The sequence below is a fragment of the Coregonus clupeaformis genome, chromosome 15, assembly GCF_020615455.1.
Source record: "Coregonus clupeaformis isolate EN_2021a chromosome 15, ASM2061545v1, whole genome shotgun sequence".
NCBI classification, from domain to species: Eukaryota; Metazoa; Chordata; class Actinopteri; order Salmoniformes; family Salmonidae; genus Coregonus; species Coregonus clupeaformis.
Window position 1 is genome coordinate 38,559,574 of NC_059206.1, and position 12,174 is coordinate 38,571,747.

The 12,174-nt window shown below is 39.5% G+C and overlaps 1 protein-coding gene across 1 annotated transcript; it reads left to right on the forward strand.

Annotated features, from left to right (window-relative positions):
- Positions 1 to 6,407: 6,407 nt before the first annotated feature.
- LOC121583479 lies at positions 6,408 to 11,186 on the forward strand. The gene is made up of 11 exons (XM_041899631.2): positions 6,408 to 6,435; positions 6,537 to 6,656; positions 6,771 to 7,077; positions 7,165 to 7,244; positions 7,519 to 7,571; positions 8,647 to 8,683; positions 8,763 to 8,830; positions 8,952 to 9,041; positions 9,141 to 9,455; positions 10,010 to 10,182; positions 11,147 to 11,186. The coding sequence occupies exons 2-9, from the start codon at positions 6,612 to 6,614 to the stop codon at positions 9,220 to 9,222; spliced, it is 762 nt and encodes a 253-aa protein (XP_041755565.2). The 5' UTR covers positions 6,408 to 6,435; positions 6,537 to 6,611; the 3' UTR covers positions 9,223 to 9,455; positions 10,010 to 10,182; positions 11,147 to 11,186.
- The last annotated feature ends 988 nt before the right edge of the window (positions 11,187 to 12,174 follow it).

Genomic DNA, 12,174 nt, shown 5'->3' on the forward strand with positions numbered 1-12,174 from the left:
ATTGTGTACCCAAAAAATCCAATATGCCATGGTTAGGCAGAGCTACACAAGGAAAAGCAATTCAAATCCCTGCAAAAAGGGTCAGTGTGTTTTTAACCTATTCCCAGCTCTGAATTCCATGGACAACCACCAGCCAAGATTGTGGGAAAGTAGAGGGAAGGAGGAGACATTCAATATTTCAATGGGAAATTAGTTTTTTTAGTACTTTTTTTTGTAAATTCATTAGTTTTTTGCCCAAACTGTAATTGTTCCCCAGACACAAACACGTATACACACGCACAAAGCCATCACTCTGCAAAGCCCTCACTCTGCAAAGCCCTCACGTTGGATTTCTTAACTACAAAAATAAGTGTTTTTAATTCTGGTGCTGCCGTGCACACACAAGCTTGTTAGCTAGCTAGCTCAAAGGATATTCAAAGTTCCTCCATAGAAGCCACTCCTCCTAGGTAGCTATAATTCTGTGGACCTAATTCAGATAATGCATGTCATAACAAGATGCCCAGCGCTTCAAGACTCCTCTCCAACCCTCTTTTGCTCTCTCCCCAACCACAAAATGTCAGTCACATCTTGCACCACTTGTCTGTCCATCACGCATGTGAACAACTATACTGAACAAAAACATAAACACAACATGGAAAGTGTTGGTCCCATGTTTCATGAGCTGAAATAAAATATGCAATGTGTTCCATACGCACAAAAATCTTATTTCTCATAAATGTTGTGCACAAATTTGTTTACAACCCTGTTAGTGAGCATTTCTCCTTTGCCAAGATAATCCATCCACCTGACAGGTGTGGCATATCAAGAAGCTGATTAAGCAGCATGATCATTACACAGGTGCACCTTGTGCTGGAGACAATAAAAGGCCACTCTAAAATGTGCACTTTTGTCACAAAACACAATGCCACAGATGACTCAAGTTTTGAGGGAGCGTGCAATTGGCATGCTGACAGCAGTAATGTCCACCAGAGCTATTGCCAGAGAATTTAATGTTCATTTTTCTACCATAAGCCGCCTCCATTCTCGTTTTAGAGAATTTGGCAGTACGACCAACCGGCCTCACAACCGCAGACCACGTGTAACCAAGCCTGCCCAGGACCTCCACATCTGGCTTCTTCACCTGCGGAATCGACTGAGACCAGCCACCCGGACAGCTGATGAAACTGTGGGTTTGCACAACAGAATAATTTTTGCACAACTGTCAGAAACCGTCTCAGGGAAGCTCATCTGCGTGCTCGTTGTCCTCACCATTGACCTGACTGCAGTTCGGCGTCATAACCGACTTCAGTGGGTAAATGCTCACCTTCGATGGCCACTGGCACACTGGAGAAGTGTGCTCTTCCCGGATGAATCCCAGTTTCAACTCCATAGTGGCGGTGGGGTTATGGTATGGGCAGGCATAAGCTACGGACAATGAACACAATTGCATTTTTACCGATGGCAATTTAAATGCACAGAGATACCGTGACGAGATCCTGAGGCCCATTGTCATGCCATTCATCCAACGCCATCACCTCATGTTTCAGCATAATAATGCACTGCCCCATTTCGCAAGGATCTGTACACAATTCCTGGAAACTGAAAATGTCCCAGTTCTTCCATGGCCTGCATACTCACCAGACATGTCACCCATTGAGCATGTTTGGGATGCTCTGGATTGACATGTACAACAGCATGTTCCAGTTCCCACCAATATCCAGCAACTTCGCACAGCCATTATAGAGGAGTGGGACAACATTCCACAGGCCACAATCAACAGCCTGATCAACTCTATGCAAAGGAGATGTGTCACGCTGCATGAGGCAAATGGTGGTCATACCAGATACTGACTGGTTTTCTCATCCACGCCCCTACTTTTACATTTTTTTATCTGACCAACAGATGCATATTTGTATTCCTAGTCATGTGAAATCCATAGATTAGGGCCTAAGGAATTTATTTCAATTTACTGATTTCCTTATATGAACTGTAACTCAGTAAAAACTTAGAAATTGCATGTTGCATTTATATTTTTGTTCAGTGTAGCTTGCCTGCTCTATCCACACTGATTGGTGAAGTAATTTAATGAGCTAAATGTAAAAAACTGTTGATTTCACAGGTTTAAAAGGAACAGAAAGGAACGATATAAACCGGTACTTTATTTTTTCGGTCGAACCGGTTCAGAACTTTATTTTCGAAACGAAAAATATTTCAGTTCCAACCCGACACACACACACGCTCTTCACATCTTCACACTATAACAAGCTAACGAAACAAACTTAACACAAAACTCAAAACAATTTGATAAAAACTGTGAAAACCCAAATAATTGAAAAACAAATTCCACTTAAGTCCACACCCAGGTTGCTAAGGAGCCAGCCAATCCACCTAGACACAGAACAGTAGATGTCTGTCATTTGGTGACAGGCCTCATGGTTCTTTAGAGGGAGATGCATTGAACTAGCTCCTAACACCACATCCCCAAACACACTTTTAATTAAACTTCCTCTAATTAAAGTCTATCTTCTTATTAGGCCCTCCTAATTGATTTAATTTGTCTTTCCTCAACTATTGGCTTTGACCTCTACTTAGTTAATTAATTAATTGATTTACCCCAAGTGTATTTGGGCTTTCTAAGAGGATTCTGACATCTTAACCCTTTAATCTTATGTATGTGGTCACTCCGGGGCTGGACAGCGATGTATTGGGAAATGCCGCTGGGATTTTGCTGTAGATTTAGGCCAACAGTGCTCAACGTACAAGGCCATATTCTCAGGCCTTTCACACAACTGCAAACTTCGCATCAGGAAAAATAAAGATATCAATAATATAAATATAAACATACTGCCATTTGTATGTGATTCAGGGTTGAAATCAGAAAGAAAAACGCCTACAGTATTTGTAGCCTTATAACTTTGGAAAGTGGCAGTAGCCAGCAGATTTTTCAGGGAACAAAATATGAGGTGCTATTATGCCATAATGAATGTCTAGGACCAGTATACCTTCTTTATGAGGGGCTTGGACAACCAAATCACCAACACTGGTTTATGGAAGTCGTTTTTCTTGATAACAGTGTGGGCACTGGACTTCCGCAGCTAAATACATTTATTATGAAGATGCTCTAAAAGGAGAAGACATCAGCTCTTGGCACCATTTTAGTACTGTTTTCCTTAAAGAGGTAGAAACTCTAATGGTTGCTGAATATGCTCAATTATCAAAGGAGATGTTGTTAATGTATAAACTGGACATTGTTCAAATTTGCCCAACAGGAAAAAAAGGCAGTTTGCTGCCATGACCTTTGAAGATTCCTTTACCATTGACCCAAGAATGTGTGGGTGCATTCGTTTGTTTGTGAATGAGTGTGTGTGCATAAATTAGTGTGTGCATGGGTGTGTATGTTTTAAGTGTAGGCTAATTAAATAAGTTATGTTATTCCAAAAACAGACCAGAAAGCAAAATGTGAAATATGCTACACATAGAAGCAGTGAGTTATAATGTCCATTCGTATCAAAATAAGAAAGTGGAGCTCACCATAAGTCTCTCACTGCACATCAATGTCACATTCTACTCACTGAAAGAGATCAGTGGACAGAAAACCTGGACAAACAGCTCTCTCTAGTGGTGAAAGTACAGACCAACATGGTGTTATTTCTCTTTTTCCATGCGTGCGCTCCTCCTACCGGGAAAATAACAGAAAATCAACAACCCATACCATACAATACACAACCCACAATGTAGATGTATCACACAAGGCCTTATAATGAACACGTTAAGTGGATTCAGGCAGGCAAAACTGGTATACTGTAGATACAGCTACAGGGCAATGTCAGACTAAGCAAATGCAGCAGGCCTATAGGCTATGAGGTTTGTAGGTGGTGTGTGGGAGTGAACTATTCCATTCCTCTATCTATACTCTCCTCATAAGATTATCTTCATAGCCTGTGTAAATGCCTACATGTGACCACAACACTTGCTAAATCATCTGTATGAACCTAGCGGCGCATAGCTTTTCGATGAGACAATGCCTAGCTCTTAGGACAACAAATGTCCAGACCCAATGTTGCTTACATAGAGTTTCAGTAGAAGAGCAGCCATATTGATTTTACAGCATGCCTTTGCCACTCTCTTAGGCCTAAATCTGGGGTATATTCGTTTAGCTCAAGACCATAGCAAATAGTTGCAAACAATTGCAAAACGTTTTGCAATGCAACAAGTGTTTTTATTGGACAAATTCAGGTAGATCCCTCTCCGTTTCGTTCTGTTTGCTTCTGTTGGCTTCCGTTTGGTTTGTTTGGTTCCTAGTGAATACAGCCCTGATGCATCAGATAAAAGTAGCCTACCTGAATGTAGGCCTACAAAATAGTTGTTGTCTTCTTGACTTTCATACTTTGTGGAGAAACACATAGCTGTCCAAATTATTGGTAGCTGCAGTAACGGGTTAGCGCCAGCGGCATTGTTTTGTTTGTTTATTTGGAGAAGTTTAGTTCATTAAACAGTTAGCAACTCTTGAAATGTATTCCTGTTTGTAATACATTCATTTATATTTTCTAATATTACCATTAACTTGCATCTCATCTTTGTCGTCAAAGTTTTTCTCTCCTGGACAGAGTGGTGATTGGTGAATAAAGGGAACTTTTGGGGTACACAGGCGTAGCGGTGCGTTCCATAGAGAATGGGTGCGCATAATTTAGAATCTTTTTTTTCTGGCAGCTGCTACTCTGTCCTTGGAGACAGAGTGGTATCTTTTTGGTTTCGTTTTTTGGGGTATCTGTACTTTACCTTAGTATTTATATTTTTGACAATTTTAAACTTTTACATTTTAGTCATTTAGCAGACGCTCTTATCCAGAGCGACTTACAGTTAGTAAGTGCATACATTTTTCATACTGGCCCCCCGTGGGAAACAAACCCACAACCCTGGCGTTGCAAGCGCCATGCTCTACCAACTGAGCTACAGGGGACCCTACTCCACTACATTCCTAAAGAAAATAATGTACTTTTTACTCCATACATTTTCCCTGACACCCATAAGTACTCCTTACATTACATTTCCTTAAGTACTCGCTACATTTAGCAGGACAGGAAAATGGTCCAATTCACACACTTATCAAGAGAACATCCCTGGTCATCCCTACTGCCTCTGATCTGGCAGACTCCCTAAACACAAATGCTTAGTTTGTAAACAATTGTGAAGTCTGGTTTGCTTAATATAAGGAATGTGAAATTATTTATACTTTTACTTTTGATACTTAAGTATATTTTTGCTATTACATTTACTTTTGATACTTAAGTGTATTTGAAACCAAATACTTTTAGACTTTTACTCAAGTAGTATTACACTGTGTGTCTTTCACTTTTACTTCAGTCATTTTCTATTGAGGTATCTTTACTTTTATTAAAGTATAACAATTGGGTACTTTTTCCACCACTGCTTTGGTAACTTCCAGGTATGGCCGGGGATACTTAAGTCGGAGTGAGGGTTTTGGATCAATGTTACCCGGGGGATCCGTTTGAAGTCACGAGGAGTATCATGGATGCGTTGGGTGAGGTGGCATCGGTGAGAGTCACAAGAGCTGGTCGTATTCAGATATTTTGGTGTGTCCACGGAACAGAAGAAGCGTGCTTTGCGCCTCAAAAATATATTTTTAATGGAATGTTGTAAATGGATTTCCGAAGCAGGGCGCCTGTCAAGTGGGTTATTTCTGGGGTTGCGCATGACGTGGATGCAGATGATATACCTAAGGAAGTAGGTGAAGTGATTGGTGCAAGTCGACCGACCTGTATGGTGGATGGAGTAAGGAAATCCACTTCGTCCATATTATAGTTTTTTGATGAGTCTCTCCCTTCTCATGTAAAGCTAGGCTTTATGAGATACTGTACCTTGTAAGAGCTTTTGTGCACAAGCCCATCCAGTGTTATAAATGCAAAGGATTTGGGCATGTATCTACGGTGGCCGGGAAGTGCAAAGCAACATTACAAAGAATGAAACACTTTCACAAAGCTCGAGACAAATTTACATTTTGGAAAACAAATTTACATTTTGGAAAACAAATTTACATTTTATAAAACAAATTAACATTTTATAAAACAAATTAACATTTTAGAAAACAAATTAACAAGACGCAAAACACTTTTACCAGTCCCGAAACAAATTTACAAATGACAGATTCGTCACGGAAAGGGAATGTACCATATACCGGAAGTGACACGGAAGTGATGAGCGTGGTCTTTTCGTATTGTTGTTGTGGAGTTTATGGCGTCAAATAAGTTTATGGTGACCGCCCGAACATGGACTGCGGCCGAGGGATGTTTTGCCCGTTTTGTGGCAAACACATGAACAGCTTAACGCGGTTTTGCTTTACGTGTGGTCGGTGTTTGGAGTTTTTAAAGGGACGCGGACAAGACGGAAACATTGGAAACACAGGGACGTCTCGACAGCCGGACAGTGCTATGCAAAGTAAGTTTAGCAAAACCAAAACGCTAGCTAAGGACAGTAACGCTAATGATTTTTTGAGCGGCTTCTAACTTTCTGTTTCGGAACTCTGTCCATTTCTGCAGAACAACCATGCCCATCATACAAACAGTTCATGGAGTACAGAAGCTCGAAATCAAAAGAACGACAGTCTTTTAACTATGGGCCAAAAGGAAGATATAGGCCTAAAGAAAGAACACGTCCAGGTAAGGTGTACTGACCGTCCTATACAATTTTGCAATGATCTATATGTATTTGTGTGTTTGTGTATATTTATTTTACCTATGTATACATTAATTATATCTTTGTTATTTTACTAGATAAACGTAGGATTGATGGTGCCAAGTGGAACTGATTTAAAACCTCTAAGAGGGAAAACACTACAGTTATTTACAGACCCAGAGGTAGCAGCACCTGATCTACTGAAACAAGCTGTCCAGAAAATGACAACATTTAACAAGGACATGCACGAAGGACCTTATGTCCTTTTGTATCCAGACTGCTCAGAGGTGGTTCATGTGCCTGGGTCAGAAAGGCCATTCAAATTGGCAGAATATAAAAAGGAAATAGGAAAGGCATATTCCAGGATCACTTTTTTCATTTGCCTAGAAAAACACTATAAAAGAGGTTAGTGGATCTCATGATTCAATATTTTTACATATTTAGATACTCTGCTGGAGGATAGATAATGGTTGTTTGAATTATTTTTTTCAGTGGATGATACCTCAGACTCTGATTCTGAAATTGTCATCACAACAAGGAGCACAGCTGAACTCAATCGTGCTGACACTTTGGTACATCAGTTATTTCTCTTTTTTAAAATGTTTATGTATGTTTGTATTTATTCATTTTCATATAATTTATTAATTAGATGTACATTGGATTTTAAGCATAAAAGCAATGTCCTGGTCAATATTTTAGTGGAAAAAGGCTTGTTTTGATTATTTTGCAGTAACTATTATACAGTAACACAGACAACCATTCAGCATTGATATATACTGTATGTGGTAATGGAAAAATAATGGAACCTGTTGAAAGTTGTTGATCATTTTATCCGTTTCCTCTCAGGTTTTTGAACCACAAAATCGAAGTACTCCCAAACACAAGCTGGACGATGAAAGGTAGGTGTTGCACACTTGGACACAAAGGAATTTTCACACGTGCAATAATAATTCATATTTTGTTGGGCTACAGTGCTTTCACTACCAGGTAAAGTGCAATTTCACCTTTTTTTATTTAACTCACAAAACTGATAAAACTACTAGCAGATATTTCACTACTTATTCACATACACATTATACATACATTTATATTGCTGCACATAAGCTCAACGTTGCTACATGCTATCAGCTGTTTCTGTAACTGACTGCGGTGCCCCCTCGCTCCCTACCTAAAGGACCCACAGCTGCCTGTGTGAGCAGAGCTTTACAGAATAAACCCACTGAAATACAGTTGCTCTTGCAGTTGAATAAACAAAAATTAACCAAACCATTAAAAAAAACATGTGAGAATGAAGTGGGGGGTATCCACTGTCCATTCATATGTCCCACATCACTGTCGATCCTGCATAGGTACTATAGGCCTTTACTGAAGTGGCACGGTCATCCAGAACCAACTTAAAGAACTCCAACACGTTTCGGCATCTAGCCTTTGTCAGGGAGTCAAATAGATGTAATGAGAGACACTGGGTTTTTTCTAGTGGTAATCCACCAATAGGAAACATGGGACACATCCATATACATAATGTTTACATGATTTGACTATTGTAGGCCTGAAGGACACCTACTGGTTTTAAGATGTCTACAACACCTACTCTAGCCCAGAACACCTTGGACACTAGAAAAGACCCATTGTCTCTCATTTCATCTGTTTGACTCGCTGACGAAGGCTAGATGCAAAAACGCATTAAAGTTCTTTTAAATTGGTTCTGTATGGCTTGGCCACTTGCAATACAAGCATTTTAATAGTTAAAAAATAGTAGTTTGAGCTTTCTTTTATTTTATACCTTTTCCATTAAAAAAGAAACTCAAACTAACTCAGATTTGAGTCCAGGAAGCACTCCTATCCACATGTTCTCAAAATAATCTTTTTTTTTAATACATCTTTCTGTTCCCTCTACTACTACATGCTACTCAAAGCTACATTATAGCCTTTATCATGGAGCTAATCATTTTAATATGTTTTATCATGTTTCAGAGATGCACCAGGACAATCAACAATTCAGCCTGGACAGGTAATAAGGCAGAGTGTGGCAGCATGACATTTCTTGCTTTCAGTGTTGTTGTTTCAGACATTTTAATCTTTTTTTTCAGATAGTAATATCTGATGCTGAGGATCTGGATCCACCGGAAGCAAATCCAGAAAAAATGTCTTGCTACAGGTTAGTAAAAAAAAAAGAAAAGATAATGACTGACATAATTTAAATGTATTGAACTGATTACATGGGGAAGACATTTTTGTTTGTAAGATGTTTTAACATGGAAATGGCAATTTCCCAACAGTAAATACACAGACCTGTATTCACCAAATGTTGAGCAGGAGGACGAAGAGCCGGTTGCTGTCAATGTGAAGAATTTCCAACACACAGCAATGTAATATGCTTTTGACTATAGCACTCCAGTTTTTTCACTGTACAATAGTTCTTGTATATCTGGAATATCCACAAATGAATTAACTTTTTGTCATTACAGGGAGGAGACGGACATTGCATTACCTGACATCGTAGCAAACCTGTCTCTTCCTATTGATCATAAAAAAAGTCAGCCGGTTTAACATCTCAAGGGATAATGTTTGGGATGGGGCAGTCAGAGGTTTCAAGCGTACAACATATTCTGAAACCTGTGACATGCTGGTGAAATTTACTGATGATACTGGTGTTCTGGAAGAGGGAATTGACACTGGTGGTCCAAGACGAGAGTTTTTAACTCTACTGATGAAACACCTAAAAGACCGGCCCATTTTTGATGGACCAGAAGGACATCGGTTCTTGGTCTACAATGCAAAGGGTATGCATATTGGTTGGATGTGTACTATAGGCTACTAATGGTTGGTTAATGCTCATTGACCAGATATATCACATGACATATGCTTGCATATTACAGTATATACAGTAATGCATTGTTTTAATTTTGCAATATGAATTCATTCACAGCTGTTAGGGAGGATGAATACTACTTGGCAGGAAATATGATTGCTGTGTCAGTTGTGCATGGAGGTCCAGGACCCCATTTCCTGTCAGAAGATCTTGTACATTATCTTGCAGGCCAGCCTTCATTCAAAGCAACAAATAATTTAATAACTGATGAAGAAATAGGGAAAGCTTTGCAAGAGGTGAGAATAGCATAAGGGTATGGTAGGGCAGAGTTTTTCATACTTACTGCAGTGTTTTTGAGACAATGTTTACTTCCTATATCACGTGCGGAATATATTTAATTAATTTATTAGTTTTTGATAGTGTAAGATTACACCTTGCTATGTACGTTATTAAAAAAATAGGCAAGGAGATACAGTGCATACAGTTATTGACTGGGGTGTTTTTGCCCATTTTCATGTCTTTCAGATTGAGAATGCTGCTTCATTGGATGCTCTGCAAGAATGTATGATGAGACACAGCACAATGTTACAGACAGCAGGTTGTCTGAGACATGTGGCTACTGTGGAAGAAAAGAAAGAAATCGTGTCAGACTACCTCCAATGGTATACCATTGACCGCAACTCATCTGTAATTGACAGGTAAGATGATATTTGTAGTGATGAGATTTTTATTTATTTATGTATTAATTTTTTGTTTGAAATGCCTCATGGTCCCCATCTTTGGTTTATGCAAGTATGTATATCTGTTATCAATTTGTCCTTAATCAGAATTTGTACCTTAGTGTATTTCAACGGATATGTGATGTCACTTCATTCTGTGTCAAACTACAGTGCCTTCATTAAGTCTGCACACCTTTATAGATTCAATTTAAAATATATTTAAATCATTTTCCTCATCAATCTACACACAATACATCATAATGACAAAGCAAAAACAGAAATTAGATCTTAGGTTTCTCCTCCTGACTAACTCTTCCATAGAGGAAAATCAGTCCAGTTACCCCTTAAAGTGATCCATCCACCTCTGCTGCACATCTGGCAGCAGAGTGATGGTTTGAGGCTCACTTTACCCATCAAACCCTTGATGACTTGCTGCTGTTTATCCAACCACCTGCTCCATACTGTAGCAGTGTCATTTACATATGGATCTATTTCTGCCCTCAGTTCTCATAGAGATCCTGACATGCAGAGAGGTTTTAGTATCTCTTGTAAATGTCCCTGAAAATCAGATATAAAGAGTGTGGTGATGTTGTGTGTAAAGCCTGTAGCTTCATACACGAGGTATCCAGGCTGGAATTACTTCCAAAGGTGCTTCAACAGTGTACTGAGAAAATGGTTAATTAACTTGTGCGAATGTGATATTCCAGTTTTTAATTTTTATTAAATTTGCTACAATTTCTAAAAACTTGTTTTTGCTTTGTCATTATGATGTATTGTGTGTAGGCTGATGAGGAAAAATATTAATATTACTATTTTAAATTGAATCTATAACGAAACAAAGTTGTGAAAAAGTGCAATGGGTGTGTAGACTTTCTGAAGGCATCGTGTGAGTGCTCAAGCCACCCATCCGTCTGTGTCATTCCAGTCTTTTGTGTCATTCCAGACGATGGACGGGGCCCATGTACCGTCAAATCTTGGGTGAGAACCTCCTTCCCTCAGCCAGGGCATTGGAAATGGGTCGTGGATGGGTATTCCAGCATGACAATAACCCAAAACACACGGCCAAGGCAACAAAGGAGTGGCTCAAGAAGAAGCACATTAAGGTCCTGGAGTGGCCTAGCCAGTCTCCAGATCTTAATCCCATAGAAAATCTGTGGAGGGAGCTGAAGGTTCGAGTTGCCGAACATCAGGCTCGAAACCTTAATGACTTGGAGAAGATCTGTAAAGAGGAGTGGAACAAAATCCCTCCTGAGATGTGTGCAAACCTGGTGGCCAACTACAAGAAATGTCTGACCTCTGTGATTGCCAACAAGTACTAAGTAATGTTTTGCAGAGGGGTCAAATACTTATTTCCCTCATTAAAATGCAAATCAATTTATAACATTTTTGACATGCGTTTTTCTGGATTTTGTTGTTGTTATTCTATCTGTCACTGTTCAAATAAACTTACCATTAAAATTAAAGACTGATCATGTCTTTGTCAGTGGCCAAACGTACAAAATCAGCAGGGGATCAAATACTTTTTTCCCTCACTGTATAAGAGTCAGACTTGCCCTCTACAAGATCATCAGCAGACTCCATCATCATCATCTACCATCCTGTGACCAGCTCTCTCCGCTCAAGCCATGACCTGATCCTCTCCATCTTCTGAGGATGCAGCTTTTAAAGACTTGGCATCTATTGGTTGACCTGTCATGATATATTGCTTGTTTGTTTAATGCCCTTGAAACGCTTTGAGATTCTATGAAAAAACGCTAACGCTTGTTTGCGGACTGCCATAATACCGAAGAAGAAGAAGACAGATTCATAATCTGATTATTGTTGAGGCAGTATGGCTACGGAGCCAACAGGCCAGTGTTACCCTGCGTTCATAACCAAGTGAGAAGGTGATATTTACCACATAAGACTGGGGAAAATCCACTTGAACATCCCTCGAACTAGTGGGCAACTTGTCTATCATCCCTGAGCTCC